At 39.8% G+C, this 26050-nt stretch overlaps 1 protein-coding gene across 2 annotated transcripts in view; it reads left to right on the forward strand.

The window, feature by feature from the left end:
• RDX (radixin) overlaps window positions 1-25815 on the forward strand; it is a 65912-nt gene extending 40097 nt beyond the window's left edge. The window contains exons 6-14 of one of the 2 annotated variants that reach the window (XM_004585041.3): window positions 3831-3914; window positions 4189-4335; window positions 8456-8552; window positions 9118-9281; window positions 13217-13347; window positions 19342-19502; window positions 20638-20730; window positions 24215-24457; window positions 25157-25815. In XM_004585041.3, coding sequence (XP_004585098.2) covers window positions 3831-3914; window positions 4189-4335; window positions 8456-8552; window positions 9118-9281; window positions 13217-13347; window positions 19342-19502; window positions 20638-20730; window positions 24215-24457; window positions 25157-25321 — 1285 coding nt within the window. In that variant the 3' untranslated portion in view covers window positions 25322-25815. Of the gene's footprint in view, window positions 1-3830; window positions 3915-4188; window positions 4336-8455; window positions 8553-9117; window positions 9282-13216; window positions 13348-14615; window positions 14757-19341; window positions 19503-20637; window positions 20731-24214; window positions 24458-25156 lie in introns of those variants that run through there. The other variant, XM_058663944.1, reaches the window with a different exon arrangement.
• The last annotated feature ends 235 nt before the right edge of the window (window positions 25816-26050 follow it).

Raw genomic sequence — 26050 nt, forward strand, 5'->3', positions numbered from 1 at the left:
TGGGTCCAGGTTTTTTTGTATTTGCTTTTTTTTTTTTAAAGATTTATTTTTATTACAAAGTCAGATATACAGAGAGAAGGAGAGACAGAGAGGAAGATCTTCCGTCCGATGATTCACTCCCCAAGTGAGCCGCAATGGCCGGTGCTGCGCCGATCCGAAGCCGGGAACCAGGAACCTCTTCCAGGTCTCCCACGCGGGTGCAGGGTCCCAATGCATTGGGCCGTCCTCAACTGCTTTCCCAGGCCACAAGCAGGGAGCTGGATGGGAAGTGGAGCAGCCGGGATTAGAACCGGCGCCCATATGGGATCCCGGGGCTTTCAAGGTGAGGACTTTAGCCGCTAGGCCACTGCGCCGGGCCCGTATTTGCTTTTTTAAACATTTATTTCTTTCTATTTGAAAGGCAGATTTATAGAGAGGAGAAGAGACAGAAAGAACTCTGCCACCTACTGGTTCACACTGCAAGTGGCCTTAGTTGCTAGACCTGGACCAGTCTGATGCCAGGAGCTTGGAGCTTCTTCGGGGTCTGTTTTGTGGCTACAGGGATCCAAGGACTTGGGCCATTTTTTCCCTGCTTTCTCAGGAGCAATAGTCCAGAGCTGGACAAAGTGGGATTGAAACCAGCCCCCGTATGTGATGCTGACACCATAGGCAGAAGCTTAACTTACTATGCTATGGTATGAGTTCCTGGGTCCATTTTTTTTTTTTAAAGATTTTGCTTTATTTTTGTTGGAAAGACAGATACAAAGAAGGAGAAACAAAGATCTTTCATCCACTGGTTCATTCCCCAAGTGGCTGCAGCGGCTGGAGCTGTGTCAATTCAGAGCCAGGAACTTCCTTCCTGGTCTCCCACGTGGGTACAGTGTCCCAAGGGTGATTCTCTAATGCTTTCCCAGGCCAGGGAAAGGAAGCTGGAAGGGAAATGGAGCAACCAGAACATCGACCAGCACCCACATGGAATCCTGGCACATGCAAGGAGAGGACTTTAGCCATTAGGCTACTGCACCAGACCCCTGGGTCCATATTTTTTTCGAGCATTCTGTGCTACAGATTTAGTTGAGAGTACTTGGGAAACAGATGGTAACACATGGAAAGAGGCTTGAAAGTATATATGAGAAAAAAAACCTACAGCAGTGTTTGAACCTTAACCTGCAGTTTTTTTATTTTAAAGAAAGGGAAAGACAGCGAATGTCAGCTTCCATCACCTGGTTCACCCACTCAGTGGCTGTGGGTGCTGAGCCCAGACAGCACCGAGGCTGGGAGCCCAGAGCGCCATCCAGGGACCCAGGCACGTGGGCCATCCTCTGCCTTCTGGAGCGCATTCACAGGCACAGCAATCAGAAGCAGGGCAACCAGAACCCCAAGTGGGGGCTGCGATGGATGCCACTGTTGCAGGTGGCAATCTAACCCCCATGCCACAACCGTGGCCCCTGACCCTCTACTTACAAGTGCAGAGGAGGCAGCCTTTGAAGACTGTACTGCAGGGGGAAAGTAGAACAATTCAGGAATAATACTAGATAAATATTACATCTTTGGAAAATAAGGGAAGATAATGCCTTCAGTATGTGAATGATCAGCACTGACAATACAAATAGGTTGAGTATAGGACAACTAAATTTAGTGTGTTGGGATAAGGAGATTGGTAGTGAAGCAATTCCACAGTGTTGAAGCTTGAAGGCGGTGTGTGGTTGATTTCAGCTACAGGAATTAAGGTTAGTGGACAGCCTATACTGTCCTTAAAAATTGTTTGACTCCAAAAAAGGGAAAGGTTCTAGATTCATTCTTCACAGGATGGTAGTGGAGTAATTGCTTGTTTTAATCATTTTATTCACTGTAGATTATTCAGTGTCTCCTCACTGCTAGCCATGGCCATGTACAGGTGAGCAGTTGGCTACATTAGGTTATTCCTGGGGGAGGGGGGTGCTGACTTCATGACTCATGATGAGCCCCTGCATCATACAGTAAGAGGATATACAGGCAGAAAAGGGTGGAACCCTGGCTGTTCTCATGAGGAAGACAAGATTTTTCTCCCCAAAAGCAAGAGTTAGAAAGAGCCTGCATAAAGGAGCGATGCTATCATAAGAATATAATGTTTTGTCTGAGATCCAAGAAAGCTAAACCATTCAAACAGAAGATTCTTCTTCTAATATTCCTTTATTCTCAGGAAATCTGAGTTTTATTCAGTTTTTTGCATAGTAAGACAATGTTTTTTGAAGGCTTTTTAAAGGACAGAGTGGCAGGGAAGGAGAGACAGAACCATCTTCAGCTTGTTGACTCCCCAGAGGAGTGCAGCACCAAGTGCTGCTCCAGCTGGAGAAGCCAGGAGCCAAGAGCTCCGTCCTGGTGTTTGACACTGTGGCAGTTACTTGGAGCATCTTTTGCTGCCTTCCAAGGTGCCTGAGCAGAAAGTTGGATCAGTAGAGTATCCTGGGACTCTTTAACAGTCACTCTGCTGCAATGCCAGCTCCCACAGTAAAACTGCAGATATTGCTGTCAGTAAGATAAGGTCTGGGAAGTAGCCAGTGAAGAAAGGTGGGTAGTTAATTATATGACCCAAAGAAGATAAAAATCAATCTATGCATGATGGTTATTCTAAGTAAGTTGGTCTGGCCGATTTGGTGTCAAACAGTAGAAAACATGCGTATGGGCCCAGCGCCATAGCTTAGTGGCTAAATCCTCACTTGCATGTACTGGAATCCCTTATGGGCACTGTTTGTGTCCTTGCTGTTCCACTTCCCAACCAACTCCCTGCTTGTGTCCTGGGACCGTAGTCAAGGTTAGCTCAAAGCCTTGGGACTCTGCACCTGTGTGGGAGACTAGGAAGGAAGCGCCTGGTTCTTGGCTTTGGATTGGCTCAGGTCCAGCTGTTGTGGCCACTTGAAGAATGAACTAGTGGATGGAAGATCTTTCTGTAAATCTGCCTTTCCAATAAAAATAAATCTTAAAATGTTTATTTACATTTGTTTATGTTAAAGCAAGGAACATTAGGATAGACAACTTATAGGCTGCTGGGTGTTCACTAATACTAGAAGTATTGCCTTCATAAAAATGTAATTAGCAAAAGTAAATTACATAGAATATTGTAAGAATTAGTAACTCTGTTGTGAGACATGATGGCTTATTGACTAAATTGTCACTTTGAACATGCCAAGATGTCCTGTGGGCACTGGTTCCTGTCCTGGCTGCTCTGCTTCCCATGCAGCTCCCTGTTTGTGACCTGGGAAAGCAGTTGAGGATGGTCTAAAGCTTTGGGACCTTGCACATGCTTGGGAGACCCAGAAGAAGCTCCAGGCTCCTGGCTTTGGATTGGCTCAGCTACAGCCATTGAGGCCACTTAGGGAGTGAATTAGCAGACAGAAGATATCTCTGTCTCTCCTACTTTGTAAATCTACCTTTTCAAGAAAAATAAAATCTTTTAAAAAAAACTCTAGAATGGTGGTTTTTAGTCTTAATTTTTCAATTAATAGTGAAAAATCATTTTTTGTGGAAGTTTTGTCACTTGAAACATTAGAATTTGTATAAACTATCATAACTTATTTTTAAAGTTTGTGTTTTAAATAAGATTACTGTGTTTTGAGGTAATTATATATTCACATGCAGTTGTGAAAAATAATTAATCCTCCTAAGTATCGTTGTCCTAGCTCTCCTTTGTGGTAAAGTCTTGTATGACCATGGTACTGTATCATAATGACATTGATTGAATCCGCATGTCTGAAGAATGCATAACAATTTCATCACATGGATTTTGTGTCACAAACACAACAGTCAAGTCACTTAAGGAATTCTGTTTTTTTTAAGTATACTGATTTTGATATAATTTTTTTTCCTTGTAGGGTTTTGGAACAACACAAACTGACAAAAGAACAGTGGGAGGAAAGAATACAGAACTGGCATGAAGAACATCGAGGAATGCTAAGGTATCTGGGTGGTTATTTTCGGTGTCTATTTTGTATGCATAAATATGAAGCACTAAATTATATTTTATTTTTGATGTTTCCATAGATGACAAGGATGCATGCCCATGAGGACCACTGATGGGGTGGGGAGGATTGTGTATGGGGGAAGGTGGGTGGTAGAAATGCTTCCAGTTTTCCTTGAGAAGCACTAAATTTTAATCCAAGGTGTTTTTTTGGAATTTTGTTTGATTTGGGGCGATGCACCTACATATTACACTTAGATTTTTTTCAACAGGGAAGATTCTATGATGGAATACCTGAAGATTGCACAAGATCTGGAAATGTATGGAGTAAATTATTTTGAAATAAAAAATAAAAAGGGAACCGAACTCTGGCTAGGTGTTGATGCTCTGGGTCTGAATATTTATGAGCATGATGACAAGTAAGTAAATGAGATGCATAGTGAACTAGTGATTATTGCTGTGGTCTTAAATGACTAGCATCTTGTGTCCTGCTTGTGAAAACTCTTCTCGATCACCTTGACGTTTTAGGAGATTGGTTAATGGCCACATGGACTTGAAGGTACTATTTTCAGCACTTTGCACTTTGTTTTACTTCTCTGTGAATTTATCAAATGATTTGCTTTTACTTGATGTGTATTTATAAAAATTTGAATATATCAATTGTATGTTTTCAACAAAGAACTTACAGAAGTAATCATACAACACTGCTGTTCTTTGAAAAAAGATCTAGTTATATAAATTCAGACTCAAACTCATTTAAAAGTTTTTTAGAATTAATATTAGGTGATGTAATTTCTATTCTTCTTTTGCTACTTTCAAATTTTTTAGTGATATAGAGAGTAGATTTTATGTGTTCCATAGGTATAGTTATAAGAAGACGATCAGGCCCTTGTTCTATCCCCGTAACCTCCTCCGCTCTCTACTCAGTAGTGCTTGCACGCACATAATTTAAATTCACTCTAGCGACTTGATTTCTTGTAAGGAGTCTCTAGTAACTGTTCCAACTGTCAGCCAAGAATCATTATGTCCTTGTTAAAATAAAGAATAAATGAGTTGAAATTAAGGTCTGTAAGAAACTTGGAATGATGGGAGCATGAAGTTAGTACATGTATGTTTATTGTATTTATTTATTTATTTATTTATTTAACATATTTTATTATTATACCTCAAATACCAAAAATGATAGAAGCAACATACAAAGTAAAATTATGAAGCAGCTTAACACATAAATAGATTCTTGACAAAATGTTGTTAAGTCTTGCCTGGCAAAACAAAATGATAATACATCAAGACAATATATTTTATATCCCTAAATGGAAGATTAGTTCATCTTGTAATACCTATCTAATCAAAAATATTATCATAACAAACTGGCAAATATTTTAACGATTTATTTTATTTTTATTGGAAAGTCAGATATACAGAGAGGAGGAGAGACAGAAAGATCTTCTGTCCGATGAGTCACTCCCCAAGCGACCGCAACAGCCGGTGCTATGTTGATATGAAGCCAGCATCCAGGAACTTCTTCCATGTCTCACACATGGGTGCAGAGTCCCAAGACTTTGGGCCGTCCTCTACTGCTTTCCCAGGCCACAAGCAGGGAGCTGGATGGGAAGTGGAGCTGCTGGGATTAGAACTGGCGCCCATATGGGATCCTGGCGCATTCAAAGCGAGGACTTTAGCTGATAGGCCACGCTGCCAGGCCCTGTTTATTGTATTTAGAAGACATTTTTTGTAAGCATCCTATATGTTGGAGTTGCTTTGAATATTTTTGAACATCGGTAAAATAGAACAACTATATTATGCATAGTGAACAATATAGTTTTAATTGATCAGATATTTATTACATGATTGATCAATATTGTACCCATATGCTTTGAACATAATTGATATGCAGATACATACATACATACATATAGAATAACTTAATGAGACTTTTTGAAAAAGATTTATTTTTATTGGAAAGTCAGATATAGAGAGAGGGGGAGACAGAGAGGAAGATCTTCTGTCCCCAAATTATTCACTCCCTAAATAGCCGCAATGGCCAGAACTGAGCCAGTCCAAAGCCAGGAGCCAGGAGCCTCTTCTGAGTCTCCCACATGGGTACAGGGTTCCAAGGCTTTGGGCTGTCCTCAACTGTTTTCCCAGGCCACAAGCCAGGGAGCTGGATGGGAAGTGGTGCTGCCAGAACTGGCACCCATGTGGGATCCTGGCACGTGCAAGGTGAGGACTTTAGCCACTAGGCTACCATGCCAGGCCTCCTTAATCAGATTCTTAAAGCACTTATCAGGGATAATATGTAAGACGTCTTTTAATTTATTTATCATGCCACATAAACATCCAAATCTATGGTAGTATTGCCTTCTCCTATGTAATTATTCTTTATTCTAAGCCAACTTCAGAATTTTTTTTAATAAGATACACATTTCAAAAATAAAAGAACATTTTGCTGCAGTCAAGTTTGTATTACAAAGCTAGGTAGAATATTATTCAAAAATTTTTGAGATTTATTTATTTTTATTACAAAGTCAGATACACAGAGAGGAAGATCTTCCATCCTATGATTCACTCTCCAGGAGAGTGCAATGGCTGGTGCTGTGCCAATCAGGAGCCAGGAACTTTCTCCAGGTCTCCCACACGGGTGCAGGGTCCCAAGACTTTGGGCCATCCTCGACTGCTTTCCCAGGCCACAAGCAGGGAGCTGGATGGGAAGTGAAGCTGCCAGGACTAGAACCAGTGCCCATATGGGATCCTGGCGTGTTCAAGGCGAGGACTTTGGCTGCTAGGCCATGGCGCTGGACCCTGAAATTTTCGAAAAGCAAAAATTACTATGAGCTTTTGTTATGTACTAGAACATTTTCTGTCCAAAATCATTATAATAATTTCCAGGCTTGCCTTCCAAGATTGTTGGGAGAAGTTATGTGAAGCTTTATAGTAGAGAGTATCACTTGTGTTCCTGCAGCATCCTGTTTAAGCACCTTACTGGACTTATCTTAGTGGTCATTAGAGGGCAGTACAGCACACAGATATTGAATATAAAAGAGTGGTTTATGTAAAAAAAAGTGCTATAGTACCTTGCCTGCTTAAGAACTAAAAGGCATATGGGGCCCAGTGTCATAGTGTAGTGGCTAAGTCCTCGCCTTGCATATACTGGGATCCCATATGGGTGCTGGTTCATTTCCCAGCTGCTGAACTTCCCTTCCAGTTCCCTGCTTGTGGACTGCGAAAGCAGTAGAGATAGCCCAAAGCCTTGGGAGCCTCCACCTGTGTGGGAGACCCAGAAGCTCCTAACTCTTGCTTGGGGATGAACCAGCAGACAGAAGATCTTAGTCTCTCCTTCCTTTATATCTGCCTTTCCAAAAAAACAGTATCTTCAAAAGAAAAAAAGGATTATAAACAGAAATTTCTGCTGTGTCACGAGAATATTTCTTTTGTCCAGCATAGGTAGCATATGTGTTAACTTGAAATCTCTTGCTTTTTGTTGTTGAAGTAATGATTCACTTAAAAAAGCTTACTTATTTCAAAAGCAAAGTGAGCAAGAGAGATAGAGACCTTTTGTCCGCTGGGCTTCAGTGATCCCAGGCTAGGCCAGGGTTTAGCCAGTATCCTAGAATTCCAAGATCCTGTGTTTCCTGCCTAGTTGGCAGGGCCTGAGTCTCAGGTTCACCAGCAGGTAGCTGGATGGGTAGTCCAGTAGCTGGTACTATAGCTGACCCTCTTCAGGCAGGTGGGCAAGTGCCAGATTAATTTGTATAACCTTGGTTGCAACAGTTCTCTATTTGATGGAAAATCTGCACTTGATCTTAGCCAAAAGGCTGAGAAGCAATTGATGGAAAATCTAAAATAGTAAAATACATGGAAGAGAAGATCACTCACATCTGATTACCTTTAGCTTTGTATGTGGCTAGTAAAATGGGAGGCAACTGCTATGTACTCCTGGATATTGAATTCTAGTTCTATTGTGTATTCAAAGTTTTGAGATAGAATTCACACTTTCAAATTGGTCCTTTAAAAATTTTTAATTTACTGAAAATTCAGTGTTTTTAGTATGTGTACAGATACCAAAACATCAGTTTTAAAGAGGGATTTTTTAAATGTTTGGTTATATCTCAACATACAGAGAAGCTTTTGTAAAAGCCTTCCCTCCCCCTGCCACGTCCTTCTTAAACATATTTAAACTGATAGTTGTAGTAGATTTAATTTAAACCAAGTGAAAAGTGAAAGTAGCTAGTGCAAACCTCCAAGAAATTAGTAGCATACTCTTTAACCAGATAGTTTATATTAGGTAATTTCAGCAAGGCACTTTAACGCTTTTTGGCTCATAGCATAGTAATGAAAACTTGGGCAGTTATTTTCTGTAGTACAGTTATCCAATTTCTCCCCGGAAGGATACTGTCAACCATGTTAAATACTGCGTTTTGAAATTTGAACTCTTAAATTGCCATTCAGCCAAATCGCCCCAGAAAGCTAAATTTTTTTTTCTATTGTTCCTGCCTTTAATAATTAAAGAGATATTTTCTCTCTCTTTCTCTTTTTAAGGTTAACACCTAAAATTGGTTTTCCCTGGAGTGAAATCAGAAATATTTCATTTAATGACAAAAAATTTGTTATAAAGCCAATTGACAAAAAGGCACCTGTAAGTAAAAATAAATAATAAACAAGCATGTGCTTTATGTCTATTACCTCTTTAACTGTACATACTTGAATGGTACTGTTAATATTCCACTGCATTGAGGAGCATAGTCTTTAGTCATCTATATGTAGTGTTCTGCTCTCTGAGCTTTTTTTATTTGTAACTTGAAGCCTTGAACTTGAAAAATCTTTTTAAGATAGATTTTTAAAGGTCTAGTGTTGAGAATACAAAATATGACTTATTGTCTTAGAAAAAAAGGAAACACGAGAAAAATGTTTTTTGGCTGAATACTTGGCATCATGAACAGTGGAGCAGTTTTTACATTAATGGCAGAATACAGTTAAAGAGGTAATTCTTCCAGGGTGTGAGAAACATAGTAAAGAACATTCGATTGTATTGAAAGTTAAGAATTAGACTCTACAAAATTGGTGGTGCATGTAAAGGTGAAGAAATAGTTAACTACCTCTAGTTACCTGTGATCTGACATTAGAATTTATACCTCATAGTGACATTTAGTACAGAATATTCCCTTGAGGAGGGTTTTTAATTTGTTACTGTTTTATTTCAGGATTTTGTTTTTTATGCACCTCGTTTGAGAATCAATAAGCGGATTTTGGCCTTATGTATGGGAAACCATGAGCTGTATATGCGCAGACGGAAGCCCGACACGATTGAAGTGCAGCAGATGAAGGCTCAGGCCAGAGAGGAGAAACACCAGAAGCAGCTGGAAAGGTACGGAATCTGCCTGTACACAGTGGCCAACACATGAAGTCCACTTCCTGATTCTCTTAAAATGCACACTTTGCCTGATTTCTTTGTATGACAAAATAGTAACTGTCCTTTATTAAAATGAGTATGTGTGATTTTCAAAGTACTTGGCCAACACTTCTGAAAACATAGCTTTTCATGATTTAATGCATAACCCTTGTAGTGTGCTTGCTTTTCACTAATCAGTAAAGTTTTGATATTATAGTTTGACATTTCCTTGGGGATTTTGGGTTCCAGTAATATTCCAGGGTAAGAATGTGCTGAATGTTGAACTTGGGAACATTGTCAGTGCCATTGTGGAGCTTGCCTGAAGACGCTGTGCAGAGTGGAGTACTAATACTTACCGGATACAGTCGTGATTTTAACTGTGATCCTCTTAGACTTGAGAGAGAGATTGTTAAGAATATTAAATTGAGAATCTTGGGTGGAATGTTTTAAAGATTTCTTATTTTTATTGGAAAGTCAGATGTAGAAAGAAGGAGAGGCAGAGGAAGATCTTCCATCCAATGAGTCATTCTCCAAGTGGGTCCAATGGCTGGAGCAGCGCCGATCCAAAGCCAGGAGCCCAGATCCTCCCCTGGGTCTCCCACGCGGGTGCAGGGTCCCAAGGCTTTGGGTTGTCCTTAACTGCTTTCACAGGCTACAAGCAGGGAGCTGGATGAGAAGTGGGGCTGCTGGGATTAGAATCATATGGTATGCCAGTGTGTACAAGGGAGGACTTTAGCCGCTAGGCTACCTCACCAGGCCCACAAGCTTTATTTTTAAAAGTTTTCGAGACTAGTTTTGAGATGCTGTAAATGTGTTTCCTTTTTTTCAAGATTATTTATTTGAAAGAGTTACAGAAAGGGGGAATAGATCTTCCATCCACTGGTTCACTGCACAAATATCCACAATGGCCAGCCTGAAGCCAGGAACTTCGCGTGGGTCTCCCACGTGGGTGCAAGGGCTCAAGCACTTGAGCCATCTCTTGCTGCTTTTGCCAGGCGCCTTGCCAGGGAGTTGGATTGGAAGTGGAGCAGCTGGGTATTGAACTGGTGCCCATATGGGATGTCAGCACTGCAGGTGGTGGCTTTACTTGCTGTCCCACACTGCCATCCCCTGTGTAGTTTTTTAAACATTGTGAATGAAAGAAGATTTATGTCTAAAAATTTAGAAAAATTCTCTGTTAGATGGCATTTTTAAAATATTTATTATTTGACAGGCAGATTTATATAGAGAAAGAAATCTTTCATCCATTAAATGACTCCCCAAATGGTTGTAATGGCTGAAGCCAAGCCAATCCAAAGCCAGGATCCAAGAGTTTCTTTTGGGTCTCCCTTTTGGGTGCAGGGTCCCAAGGTCCCAAAGCATCCTCCCCTGCTTTCCCAGGCCGTAAGTAGAGAGCTTGATGGCAAGTGGAGCAACCAGGACACCAACTGGCACTCGTGTGGCATGCCGGTGCTTGCAGGCAGAGGATTAACCTCGTGAGCTACTACACTGGTCCCTAGATAGCATTTTGTATTATAATCTTAGTATTTGTATTCGATGATTTTTATGTCCTGTGTAATTCAAACACTTTTACTTTTTTAAAAATTAATTTTATTATTCTGTAATGTTAAATTGTCTGCCTAAGAGAAGTTAAATGAATAACAAAATGGTTTTTAGATGAGTGTGAAACTTGTAATTTCTGTTCTCGCCATTAAAGATATTAATTGGGATTATTACTTAGGGCTCTGTTGTGTTAAACTCTCATTTGACTAGATTATTTTGTAGTTCTAGTCTTAGACATTTAAGATATTTTATTTAATGTGCTTCAGTTTTTATGTATTCCTACCCATCAGAGCCTTTTAATTACCTCTCTCACAAGCAAAAGTTTGTTAAGGTCTTTTATTATCAGTTACATAAACATGTAGTTTTTCTGCAATTCATTTACCTTGTGTTCATCACTATATCTCAATTTTTCTGCTTGCTCATGATATTGACATTACCCTCTTTTTAAAAAATTTAAAAATTTTATATTATATGTGAAGCATACAAAGAGAAAAAGGGATTCCCCATGCAGTGGTTTGCTCTCCAGTTGGTAACAGTGCCTGGGGCTGAACTCTGGAACTCTGCCTTGCTTTCTGACATGGTGGCAGGGGCCCAAACACTTAGGCTGTCTTCTGCTGGTTTCCCAGCCTTATTACAAGGGAGTAGAAGTGCAACAGCCATGACTTGAACTGGTAGCTTTGTGGGATGCTGGGGTTTGAAGTAGCAGCTAAACCCTCCAGTGATTTTGTTGTTGTTGTTATTGTTGAATATTAAAGCGTAATCAATTGAGTGCCAGAAATGAAATTATAATTAGTTTATTAAACAGCAAAAATTATTCACACTGAAGTGGAAGTGGTCTGAATATTGATTTAAACTTACTAGGTAGAAATACAATGTCTGAAGTTTATTTTTATGCTCCCATTATTGAGTCTAACCTAGGGTATGGGTAGGTGTTTGCAGATAAAGCTACATGACTAAGCATTCATCCCCTCCAAGTGCTTTTGATTATTTTAGCATTAGACCCTAGTGTCGCTCTAATGGAATGTTGAAAAATAAACATGTCACCTTGTAATCTAGATGTAAATGGGCACTACCAGAGAAGTTAAACTGGTATGATTTATGCTTTTACTTTAAGGGACTTTGTGGGCTTCAGGACATAGTGGAAGGCTGTGCTAATGTAAAGAATGTATTTAAGGCATATCGGCTGTATAGTTATTGTTACAGGACCAACATACAGTTTCTATAAGTTTGTTCTGTATGTAAATGGCAAGAATTTAGATTGCTTTTTTCCACTCAAGTCTGCCTAAAGAATATGCTTTGTATATGAGGAATATACTTGACAAAGACTTTACTGCTGTTTGTAGACACTCTTTCAAATTCCTCTTAAAAATAATCAGCAGTTATAGTCCTATAATAAGTACATTGAGATTCAGTACACTGGTATATGAATACCTGAGTGGGTTTTTTGTTTTTGGCTGTTATGATTAGCTTTCTATTCAATTTTTAAAAAGATTTATTTTTATTGGGAAATGAGATATACAGAGAGGAGAGACAGAGAGAGAGGAAGATCTTCCATCCGCTGATTCACTTCTCAAGTGGCCGCAGCAGCTGGAGCTGTGCCGATCCAAAGCCAGGAGTTTCTTCTGGGTTTCCCAAGCAGGTGCAGGTTCCCAAGGCTTTGGGCCGTCCTCAATTGCTTTCCCAGGCCACAAGCAGGGAGCTGGATGGAAAGTGGGGCCGCCAGGATATGAACTGGCACCCAAATGAGATCCCGGTGCATGCAAGGTGAGGTCTTTAGCCACTAGGCTACCTCATTAGGCCCTTTTCTTTAATTTTTAATTAGTTTGTTTATTTCTTTTGGAAAGGCAGATTCATAGAGAAGACAGAAATGTCTTCCATTTGCTCAGTCATTCCCCATATGGCTGTAATGTCTAGAGCCAAATCATTCTGAAGCCAGGAGTTTTTTTGGGGTATCCCACACGAGTCCCAATGGTTTGGCCTATTTTTTCACTGCTTTCCCAGGCCACAAACAGGGAGCTGGATGGCAAGTGGAGCATCCAGGACACAAATTGGTGTCCATATGGGATGCTGCACTTGCGGGCAGAGGTTAGCCAGTTGAACCATTGAAGTGGCCCAATGTTCAAAAAGTTTTTAATAGATTCTATGTAGTTTGTTGATAAAATTCTAATAATGATATTCTTCCTTTGGCGCATTGTCACTTGCTGTCTTAAGTTTTTAGATAACATTTTAGATTTACATTATTGTACTCCTGTATTCTAAACTAAAGAAATGTAATGAATGGTGCAGTTTTTCTTTAGTTAATTCACAATTAGCACTTTGGTTTCACATAAATATTTCAGTTAATTTGTAATAATGCAATTTCTTTTAAGGGCACAGTTAGAGAATGAAAAGAAGAAAAGAGAAATAGCAGAAAAAGAAAAAGAAAGAATAGAACGTGAGAAAGAGGAACTAATGGAACGTCTGAGGCAAATTGAAGAACAAACACTGAAAGCCCAAAAAGGTACAAGTTTCTTTTTGATAGTAAATTCAGAATTATTACTTCGTTGTCAGATAGTACTTCCATACTAGTATTAAACTGTTCTGGTGCATTTAGTTGCCAAACCGTTACTTCATGGACTCCTGTAATGCTTTTTTATTTAATTGGATGAGTAAATACTTCTCATTTTTATTCTACACATTGTAAATGGTTGTATGCATTTTTATTCTTTAGGGGGTGAGTATTCCCGTAAGGAAGGTTTCACTTTAGTGAAATACACAACACACGGATGTACTGTTGATAATTTAGAGGTGGGGACATGTGTGGAGGAACTTATCTCTTGAGCACTATGAATAGCAGAATGCTACATTGGATTTATAGTGTGATTTCTGTTCTGTAAATTCCACCACCTGCTAATTTGTCACAGCAACTACAACAAGCAGAATTACTGAAAACACTGAAGTGTGTTTCCCAAGCAGTAGAATCTCAGGGAGTCACATGAAATCTGTACTGTTTACTCCTGTCAGCTAGTAGAAAGTATGATTTGGTTCCATTGGAAATAGCCAGCAGTTGGTAGCCAGGGATAAAGGAAGAAAGATTGTTGTACATCTGGAAACTGATCACAAACCTTCAGAAACTTAATAGTAAGAGAAAAAAAAAAACAGAAAAATTCTGGGTTTTATTCTCACTAAGAACATCAATTCTTACGGATGTGAAAGTCTTAGAAACAAGAGATCAAAGGCAGGGACGAGTGCTGTGGCATAAAGGTTGCCTCCTGCGACACAGATTTGAGTCCTGGCTGTTCCATTTGGAATCCAGCTTCCTGCTAATGCGCCTGGGAAAGTAGTGGAAGATGTACCTATGTGGGAGACCTAGAAAAATCTCATGGCTTTGAACCAGTTCAGCTCTAACTGTTGGGAACCATTTGTTTGCAGGCCACAGTTCACAGGTAGAACTTGCTTCTAGCATTGTAGGTGCCTTTTTCACCCATTAAAATAAACATAAATGAGTGCCTACTTAGTGATCTATTCTAGGAATATAGATATGTAGTGTAACATAAATGCAAAAAAATATTAAATGAGACAGCCATACTAAGTACTGTGTGAATGGTAGAAGAACATTTAGACCAAGAAAGCAGTAAAAATTGATTATACTAATGTATGCTTAAAAGGGACAGTTTAAAATAGAACTGTATCACTAATGTTTTTAAAGAAAAGATTGTTATAGCACTTTACCTAGAATCATTCCTAAGAGAATAGTTATTTACTGAATTTTCAATCTCATTTATTTAGGATTTAAAACGGGGAAGATAGAACATAAAGACTGTAGAACATCCCTATCAAGACAATTTCAAATCAGTCATCTTAAGGCCAAGGAAATCTAACTTGCTTTGTGTTTTCCAATAAAGCTTTCCCAAGCTGACCTAAAGTCCACATGCTTGTCTTGTAATTTATGCTGACTTCTCATTCAAATGCAGTAACTTTGGCTAGATGTAAGTTATGTAAGCTATAATTTTTCATTTAAGCAAAAACTTTACAGTTGATTTTCACTCGATTTTTAAACTGAAGCCATTATTTTATATTTCTTTTGGTTTTCATTTCCATAATGTCACTGTTAAACTGTTTATCATTTGAAAGGCAGAATTAAGGCAAGAGAGAGATTTTTCATCTCTGGTTTATTTCCAGAATGTCTGCAGTGGTTGGGGCCGGGCCAGGCCAAAGCCTATAATTCTAACAGTTTTGAAATTGTAACATTGGTCAACGATATTTGAGCTACAGCATAGCCAGACCTATTTCAGTTACTATTTCAAAAAATTTTAGATACCCTTATTCAGAAAAATGGTCATAGGAATGAGTAAAGATTTAGCAATCTCTTGTATTCTGAATGCTTAATTAAACACTTCATATATATATATTTAATGTTCCAGGTACTGGGGATTAGTATTGAGACTGTTACAGTGTTTGTGGACCTCACTTTAACGTTTTTCTTTTTCTTTTTCTTTTTTTTTAAAGATTTTATTTTTTTATTACAAAGTCAGATATGCAGAGAGGAGGAGAGACAGAGAGGAAGATCTTCTGTCCGATGATTCACTCCCCAAGTGAGCACAACGGGCCGATGCGCACCGATCCGAAGCCGGGAACCAGGAACCTCTTCCGGGTCTCCCACACGGGTGCAGGGTCCCAAGGCTTTGGGCCATCCTCAACTGCAACTGCTTTCCCAGGCCACAAGCAGGGAGCTGGATGGGAAGTAGAGCTGCCGGGATTAGAACCGGCGCCCATATGGGATCCTGGCGCGTTCAAGGCGAGGACTTTAGCTGCTAGGCCACTGCGCCGGGCCCTCTTTTTCTTTTCTTTTTTTTTTAAAGATTTATTTGAAAGGCAGATTACAGACAGAAATCTTCCATCTGCTGGTTTATTCTCCAAATGGCTGCAACGCCAAAGCTAGGAGCTTGACCCACGTGGGTGCAGAGGCCCAAGAACTTGGCCCTTGTCAACTGCTTTTCCAACCACACTAGCAGGGAGCTGGATCCAAAGTGGAGCAGCTAGCACCTGAACCAGTGCCCATATGGGAGGGATGCTGGTATTACAGGCAAGGGCTTAACATAATACGCCATGATGCTGGCCTCGGGACCGTAGATCTTACTAAGAGAAGACAGTGGTTTTAAACTCCCAACTTTGTGTTTTGAGAGAGTTCCCATCTCCTGCCCTACTCCCTAAATGTGAGGAACTGGAAACTCTATCCATATATCCCAAATGGGTGGCAGGGATGGAAGTATTTGAGCCATCACTCACTGTCTTCCTATACAGTAGCAGGAAGCTAGACACAGGAGTGGATGGATGCAGGACTCCAACCTGATGCTCAGTGGGGTACAAACAGGCAGAGATGAGGCTTTACTGCCAGGCCAGATACCTGCCTGGACAGTGGTACTTTAGGAGAGAAGCTACTTTTTCATTTGAATTGCAAATAACTTCTAGGTGTATGGCTCAATGGACGTTTACAAAATGCTCTGGTTATGGGCATTAAGAGAATGTACCAGTGGTTAGAAATTTTGTCTCTCTGCCTTCCAAATAAAACAAATTTTCAAATTAAATATCAGACTCCACATGGTTTCTGTGCCAGCTACTCAACGGTGCCATTGCAGTGTGAAAAACAGCTCTCCCCAGCCCCTCATGGGGATGAAGGGACTGTTCTGATACATTTCATGAGCCAGATCCAAAAAATATCGGGAGCTGGTGCAGCGAGTTAATCTGCCACTTGCAAAGGCAGTATCCTATATTGGAGTGCCAGTCTGTGTCCTAGTGTTTGCTCCAGCTTCCTGCTATTATACCTGGGAATGCTTTGCCTTGCCCCAGGCCTGGTTGTTGCTCTTTGGGGAGTGAACCTAAAAGTGGAAGTTCTCTTTTTCCCTCATCTCTGCTCTGCCTTTCAGATGAATGCATACATACATACGTATTTGTACCAGGACTTGGGTTGGGTTTTATACTTAGGGCATGCCATTGTTTGCTAATTCCTGTTCTCAGTCAACTGTAAAAGAAATAGGGAAGTCATTTATATGTTGTATAATTATTCACAACTTTCCATTCTAGAATGAACAAATTCAGTTGTAGTTCACATTTAAGAAAATTTAGACTTGAAAATATGCCTCAGACTAGCATTATCTGTCATTTTTCAGGTTGACTATTATGACAGAGTTGATAGAAAATAATTATTCTAAAATTTAACTTTGTAATCCATACTATTTCAATTTCTTATAGTACAGAACATTTTCAGTTGTGAGAAAATAAAAGCATTGTGCTTTTGTTGCAAAATACAACACAAAATTGAGTATCTAAATGATTGTTCAGTGACAATATATTCATGTTAGTTACTCTTCATCTTGCAAAACTAAAGTGATCTTCCCATGAAATTGACTCCTTGGTGCTCCCTCCCCAGGCCCCTGACAAGTTCCAATTTACTTTCTGTTATGATTTTAATTACCATAAGTGAAATCATACAGTGTTTGTCTGTGACTAGTTCATTTTACTTACTGTAATATTCATGCATGTTACAGCATCTTTCAGTTTCCTTCTTGGTATGTACACACCACACTTCGCTTCAGTGTTCATTTTCATTGGACACTTCAGTTGTTTGTACATTCTCACAGTTGTCAATGATGTTACCATGAATCTTGGTATGCCGATATCAAACAAACATTTGAGAGGGTGGGAGAGCTTCTGTTCACTGGTTCACTCCTGCAAATCATTGCAATTGCCAGGATTGGGCGAGTCTAAAGCTAGGAGCCTAAACTCCATCTGGATCTCCCATGTGGGTGCAGGGGTCAAAACCCTAGAGCCGCCTCCTGCTGCTTCTCGCAGGCCATTAGCATGGATCTAGCCGGAATAGCTGGAACACCACCTGGTGGCCAGGTGGGATGCCAGCTTCACCTGTTCTCTTGATTTCAGTTCTTCAAAATGAATGATAAAGCCATGAGCTTTGTGCACTTTCTTAAAAGTTTGTTGTTGGGCTTGATTTTTTTGGACATTAATTAAACAGTGAATTTTAACATGAAAAAATCCTAGAATTTAATGTGGTAGCATCCTGTACTGTATACAATTCTTTATAAGCAAATAGCTTCACAGAATTTGTGCTGTTTTAATAATAGCTTAAAACTTACTGAATTTTTTTCCCTCTTGCCCCTTTACATCCTAATTTTTAATTACTTCAGACCAGGGAAAGAAAAGCTTGTGCATTTCTTTTAGCTGTGAAACGGAATGGCATAAGCTTTTAATTTTTCCTCTATTCTATGAATTATATTAGGGAAAGTCAGTCTTTTTAGGATACTTTTCATTCTTAACAGGTGGCACTGTTGTCTTCTACCATAGAACCAAGATAGGATTGAATAAGAATTGTCCAGAAAATGTTTAAATTAGTACTTTTAAACTCCTTTAAAATCTTTGTTATTCAAATAACACTGGAATAAGAATTTTATGAAGATTCATATTAGCTCCAAATATTACTTGTCCTCCTGAGTGTGTTATCAGTGACATAATTTTCAATAACTCATACCAAAATTACTATTTAGGGAGAGGTTCTCCTGATCTGGAATCTTGATTTAAAACAGAATGTGCTTCCATAATCCAAAACTTCCAAATTACTTTTTTCTAATTCAGTATGATGCCAGAAGTGGAAAATTGTACATGTGACATCAACTGAGGGTTAATTAAAACACAGATGCCACTGAAAGTATTGTGTAAAATTATCTGCAGACTATGTATGTAAGAATAAAGTAATTCTGTGTTTAGATTTGGTCCTGTCCCTGAGATAACTTATTATGTGCAAGTACCCTAAAATCCAGGGTCAAGTGCTTATGGTTCCAGAGTTTTGTTGTATGATAAGGGATATTCGATCTGTATTAATCTGGATACATTTTAGAATGTGTTATGTATAGATTGCTGAAACATGGAAATTTGTTTCCCAGAGTCAAAATTGTTCCTGTGCAGGAATTTGACTTACGGAGATTTTGCATTTTTAACTTTAACAGAGTTTTAAAGATTGATTTATTTTTTATTACAAACTCAGATATACAGAGAGGAGGAGAGACAGAGAGGAAGATCTTCCGTCCGATGATTCACTCCCCAAGTGACCGCAATGGCTGGTGCTGTTCCGATCCAAAGCCAGGAGTTCTTCCGGGTCTCCCATGTGGGTGCAGGGTCCCAAGGCTTTGGGCCATCCTCGACTGCTTTCCCAGGCCACAAGCAGGGAGCTGGATAGGAAGCGGGGCTGCCGGGATTAGAACTGCTGCCCATATGGGATACCGGCGCATTCAAGGCAAAGACTTTAGCCGCTAGGCCACGCCGCTGGGCCCAAATTAACAGATTTTTGAAATCCCTAGGTTTCTGCCAAGTTGCAAATGAGATTACACATGTAGTTACATATGCGCTAACTTTTGAAAACTGTAGAGATTCCTTGTACTATTCTTTCTTTATAGTGAGAATCTTTGTTAATTAATCATTTTGGGGGGCACTTAACGTTTCACAGAACTAGAAGAACAGACTCGAAAAGCTCTAGAACTGGACCAGGAACGAAAGCGAGCAAAAGAAGAAGCAGAACGCCTTGACAAGGAGCGTCGAGCTGCTGAAGAGGCCAAGTCAGCCATAGCAAAACAAGCTGCTGACCAGATGAAGAATCAGGAACAGCTAGTAAGTAGCTGCCCTAGTTCTGTCTCGGAGTAAAGCACATGCTTGGAGTGACCCTTACAAACTACATGTAAAGCACAACTTAGTAAAAAAGTGGAGATAAATCTAAACATTTATATACATGTTCCCAAAACCCTTAAAAAATAAACTCTTCATAGCTTTTTTTTTTTTTTTTTTTTTTTTTTACACCTTACAAATAGGCCTACTGCCAACAACATTGTAACTCTGAACAGGTGCGGCAATAGGCCAAATGGAGTCTTGTGCTTTAGAAGAACTGATGCCGTGTAACCTGGTTCCTAAAAAGAAAACTAGATATCAGGCTTGTTTGAAAATTTTGTTGATAGAGTAGACTTGGAAATTACTGAGTATGCCCGACTACTTCAGAGGTCCTGGAATCAAATATCTGTCCAGGCACCTATCTGGATGTTTTTGACCTCAGTGCTCTTGAAAAGAGGGATGATATTAGTTAAGGGCTTATTGGAGAATCAGGCGAGATCATTTGACTAAGGGCTCTTTAGCTGTAGAGCCACCTTATCGTAATTCCTGCTTTTGTAGACTTCGGTACATGGCTGATTCATTGATAAAAGTAAGAAGTAGCTAAGTTTCACATTTTAAGATCCTGCTATTGAACCAGGATTGATGCATCTACAGAATAAAAATCTTATCACCTTTCCTCCCGGTAAGCTATTATTATAGGACCTACTATAGATGTGTCTTACAATCTTAGATGATACATGTATTGGCTTTTTTTAAAATGGAAAGTTACCTATCCCAAGTATCGTGCAGTTGGTTGGTCTAGCAGTTTGACTCTGCTTGGGACACCTGCATCCAGTCAGAGCGCCTGGGTGGACATCCCTGCTCCATACCCAGAGATGCTAACACATACCACGGGTGGCAGCTTAAGTGCTTGAGTTCCTGGCACTCCAGTTGAGACCTGGATTAAATTCCCAGCTGCTGACCCTGGGCCTTTGCAACCATTTTGATAGTGTAAGTAGGACTCTGTCTTCTTGCTCTACCCCACTGGCCATCATTTCCTCCTTCACAAGTAAAAATGTACAGATATGTACAGAATCCCGAGCATGTATGTTAAAATGCTGACTCAGCCTGTCAATCTTAGTAATTGTATTTTTTATTTAAGGCAGCAGAACTTGCTGAATTCACTGCCAAGATTGCACTTCTAGAAGAAGCCAAGAAGAAAAAAGAAGAGGAAGCAACTGAGTGGCAGCACAAAGTAACCATTGTTTGTTCATTTGGCATCCTTTAGTTAATAGTTATTTTGTACTTAGCTGTATGACTACTTTCAGAGAAGAATAAACATAAAAGCAAATGTAAGTTAAGTATGGACAACAGAGAAAAGGTGATTTTCTGTTGGCATTTAAGATGGACTTTACTGCAATGTTTTGAGGGACTGAACGTGCTGGACAGCAGGTTGACTCAGTATGCGTATCTAGACTTTAGGATAACCTTTAAGTGACAAAAACTTAAGATTTAGATGTGTTGGAGGCTGGCAGTGTGGTGCAGTCAGCTAAGCTGCCAGTATCGCATGAGTGATGAGTAGAGTTCTGGTTGCTTGGCTTCTGATCCAGCACCTGGGAAAGCAGCCTACAGAAGATAGTGAAGTTTGTGCGATAGTTTACTAAACTAATCCTTGACCTGCAAGAACTGGCATCCCATGGGCGCTGTTTCATGTCCTGGCTGCTCCACTGTCCATCTAGCTCTCTGCCTGTGGTCTGGAAAAGCAGTCGAGGATGGCGCAAAGCCTTGGGACCCTGCACCCCCGTGGAAGACCCAAGAGAGGCACCTAGTTTTAGATTGGCCCAGCTCTGGCCTTTGTGGCCATTTGGGGAGTGAACTAGCAGATAGATGACCTTTGTCTCTTTTCTCTGCAAATCTGCCTTTTCAATGAAAATACATCTATCTTTAAAAAAAAAAAAAGTTCCAAGTAGTTGGGCACCTGCCACTCGCATGGAGACCTGGATGGAATTCCTGGAGTTCCTGACTCCTGAATACAACCAGGCCCAGCACATTGTTTGTGGTTCTTTGGGGGATTGAACTGACGATTGTAAAAATTTGTGCTGTTTGTAACTTCACCTTTGAAATGTGTAAATCTTACAAAAGGAATTTTGGGAAAAGGGCTGATAAGTTACATAAAAGTTGCCTGTTGGGGCAAAGCAGTAGGGAGGACCTCTAGACAGATATTTTAAAACAGGAGTTGTAACAAAATCAAAACTGATTTTATTTAAAAAGAAAAAATTAGATGCAATTCAATGTGAAGAACAGCATGGGAGAGTATATATATATTTTTTTTAAATTATGTTTTGTTTTCAGTTGCTTGAGTAGTCTCCATACTGATTTACATAGTGGCTGTACAAGGCTACAGGCCCACTAGCAGTCTAGGAGAGTACCTTTTTTTCCCATATCCTTACCAGCAGATGTTGATGGTAGTTTTCTGTAGGTGGACCATTCTCACTGGAGTTAAGTAGAATCTCAGTGTTGTCTTCATCTGAATTTCCCTTATTGTTAGGGAGCTTGAGCATTTTTTCATGTCTGTTAGCCATCTGGATTTGTTCCTTTGAAAAATGCTCATTTCCATCACCCATTTCTTGACTGGCTTGTTTTGTTGTTATGGTTATTCTGCTGTTCTTTGTATATTCTGGGTATTATCCCCCGTCTTTTGTGTGCAAAGTTTTAGAGTGTGGATTCTTAAAATACTCAAACTGAAGAAGCACTAACGAGAATACCACAGTAATGCTAACAGTTGGACATGGTATGGTAGAATGAAAAGGGTATAGCACTAGATGATTGAATGTATACTCAAGGGGTACAGTAATGATTCTGGGATTTTTGTTTAAGATTGACTTATCTGAATTGCAGACAGGATAGACACACAGAGAGCTTTCATCCTTTGGTTCACTCCTGAAATGGTTGTGGTGGCTGGGGCTGAACCAGGTTAGGCTAATGCCAGGAGGTTGGGCCTCTAACTTCTGTTTTCCTGAGGTGCATTAGCAAGGAGCTGGAGCAGAAGTGGAGTATCTGGGACTTGAACCATTGCTCATATGGGATCCTAGAGCTACAAGTTGTAACTAAACCTGTGCCTTCAATTAGTGTTTAGTTGCAGGAGTAGGACATATGAGAGATTACTAGTAACTTTTGCACTCAAATGATACATAATTGTGATTTTTTTTAAAGTAAAATGTGTTCAATATAGATAATGGCTTTCATTTTCTTAGCTGGAATTTTATTCACCTGTGTGTGTGTGTGTTTTAGTGCTTCAAAAAGTAGAAGGAAACTGCCATTGAAGTTTTGAAGTTAGTGTACCTTCATGCTATTCCTTCTGTGTTTTCATTTCATGTAATACTAGATTATACTCAGAACTTCTCAATTGGCCCAAAAATCTGAGATAGCTGATCTTCTAAACCAGTATTAAAAGTAGGACTCCCCTAAGTTTCTTTTACTTGTGACAGCCTTCTTTTTTATGAGGTGGATTTATTAAAGGGACCTGCAGAGTGTCTGTCCTTCCTGTATTTGGTTACTTCTTACACTGTCTCCTGTATTTGGTTACTTCTTACACTGTCATTCAGCTTATTCCTTGATTCCTAATTTTCCCTGTAAATTATAATCACACCTAGAAGCATGAATAATTTTAAGCAACGCTTTAGCTACAGTTTATCATAGATGAGACTTCCACATAATCTGTTATTAAAACAGTGTTATTACACCAGGACAGCAGTGAGCACAAGGCTACCCTAGGTACACCAGGATAACGTGGTTATTTTATCTTGTATCACATTGGAAGATACTTTATTAACCCACTGTTTTTTTTTTTAAGATTTATTTATTTTATTAAGTCAGATATACAGAGAGGGGGAGAGAGAGAGAGGAAGCTCTTCCGTCTGATGATTCACTCCCCAAGTGGCTGCAATGGCCGGTGCTGTGCTGATCAAAAGCCAGGAGGCAGGAACTTCCTTCCAGGTCTCCTACATGGGTGCAGGGTCCCAATGCTCTGGGCCGTCCTCGACTGTTTCCCAGGCCACAAGCAGGGAGCTGGATGGGAAGTTGAGATGCAGGGATGAGAACCAGCACCCATATGGGATCCCGGGGCGTTCAAGGCAAGGACTTTAGCCGCTAGGCCACGGGGCCGGGCCCAACTCACTGTTAATTTTCATTGAAAATGTATTCCACCATTGGTTATATTTTTCCCTCATTACTCATAGCTGATCTATTGAATGTTGTATTTTTAATAAGGGAGAGAGACAGAGATTTATATGTGGGTTCAATTCTGCAAGAGGCCACCGATTTCAGGGTCTGGGATTCTCTCTGGGTCTCCAATAAGGGAAGCAAGGACTCCGAAACATATGAGCCATCTTGTGTTGCCATCCCATGCACATAGGCTTGGAAGCAGAACAGTGGAGATTTTAAATTGATGCTGTTTGGGGATGGCAGCAGGTTAGCGTGCTGGACTACAACATGCAAGACTCCACTCTGCTTGTGACATTTTCATATGAATATCCACATCCTGTCAAATGTAGTAGTTCTAGCAGCAACTGATAATTTTTGCTAGAATTAATAATTTTACTGGGATTTGCAAAGTAAAAACTTTGTCACTTTATAGCATTCCATGAACTCTGATTTTTCATTATTCTGAAATAAAGGTAAATTTTTTTATTACCAGCTTTATAAGTAAGTTGCTTACATATGTAATTTTCAATATTCAGGCTTTTGCAGCCCAGGAAGACTTGGAAAAAACCAAAGAAGAGTTAAAAACTGTGATGTCAGCGCCCCCTCCACCTCCACCACCACCGGTCATTGCTCCAACGGAAAATGAACATGATGAACACGATGAGAACAATGCTGAGGCTAGTGCTGAATTATCCAACGAAGGGGTAATGAACCACAGAAGCGAGGAAGAACGTGTAACGGAAACACAGAAAAATGAGCGTGTTAAAAAGCAGCTCCAGGTATTTAAGGATTAGTTATAAATCTTTGTCTCTCAACCTGGTTGGCCTTGTGAGTGGTGTGTCCTATAGTCATGTTATTTCTCTTTGTCCATTGGATAATCTCATTAGCAAATGTTACCTTTGTCTAATCAGGCCTTAACTAGTGAGTTGTTTAATTATAGCTTGACACATTTAAGAGGTAGGATGTATTGTAAAAATGTGTTATGGGCAGTTTTGTATATACTGACTGTACTAATATTTCAGTTCCTGCAAGGGACTGTGTAACTCGAATTATTCTTTCAATACGGAAATAACAAGAGGTCAGTTTAGATCAGAATAGGAAATTATTTCTGAGAAGGGTCTTTAATTGGTGAGATCTTTAGGAAGAACGGAAAGCATAGTGATAGAATAAGTGTATGAAGACTTAGAAAGCTTCCCTCATGCTGTACATTCTAGATTGTTACTGACATTATAATGTGTGTTTTGGGATGTGTAGAGTCATTTCAAATATTGGATGAGGAAGCGAGGGAATCTAGAGTAGTCAACAGAATACTGGGGTTTTTAAAAGCAAAAATGAAAGGTAATGTTATTCCTCCTTTACCTCTACCCTTAATCCTATATATTTCATAAAGAAATAATGCATTTAAAAATTTCCTGTGTATTCATGCAACTTTAAACTTTTATGAGTTTAAGTCATGCTTTCTATTTTTTAAAATATAGGCATTAAGTTCAGAATTAGCCCAAGCCAGAGATGAAACTAAGAAAACACAAAATGATGTTCTTCATGCCGAGAACGTTAAAGCAGGCCGTGACAAGTACAAGACTCTGCGACAGATTCGACAAGGCAATACAAAGCAGCGTATTGATGAGTTTGAAGCAATGTGAGAGCTGTTCGTTTGCATACATGTTCCTCATAAGCTGAACCACCATCAGAGAAAAGCAGGCCTTTGCAGATGTGATGGAATGCATCCCACCTTGCCAAAGCACTTAATACCAGTTTGACTGTGGTGGCTAACAAATTTATGGCGAGCTCTTCAGCATTAAGGCAGTGTGATGTCATGGTTGGTTTTCTTTCAGGGCAGGGAGTGGAGAACAGTGATTTGTTGCCTCCTTTCATATTTTCCATTTTCCATTTTTTTCCTGTTAAATTAACACTAATTATCACGTCTGAATGTGCGTGTGGTTTGAACATTTTGTACATTTTAAAGCATAATGGTGTTTACGTAAAGCACTGTTTTCTCTCGCCCCTTCTGTATTTTTAACCTGCACGCATTTCCACATTCTCATTTTTCAGTGTGCCCTTCTCATATTCTGCCACATCCACAGCTAGAATTCTGCCATGATACAGATCGTTGGCAGTGTTTAAAATGATGGTAGTAGAGTGCAGTCTGATCATTGTATAGGTGATGGATGTGGATTGTAATACTGTAGTGTGCAGCTAGTTTGCAGTCTTGGATATTTGCTTAATTACCGTCATCTAACAGCAGAACCAACTGGCATTTGCTTCCTGTAGTTCCCTCATGGTTTTCCTTGCCTGCTGCTTCAGAAGTGTAGACAACAGGTTCTTTAGGACAGTTTCTGGAGAATTAAAAAAAAAAAAAAGCCATGAAAAAA

The sequence above is a fragment of the Ochotona princeps genome, chromosome 4 (genome assembly GCF_030435755.1).
Source record: "Ochotona princeps isolate mOchPri1 chromosome 4, mOchPri1.hap1, whole genome shotgun sequence".
NCBI lineage: Eukaryota > Metazoa > Chordata > Mammalia > Lagomorpha > Ochotonidae > Ochotona > Ochotona princeps.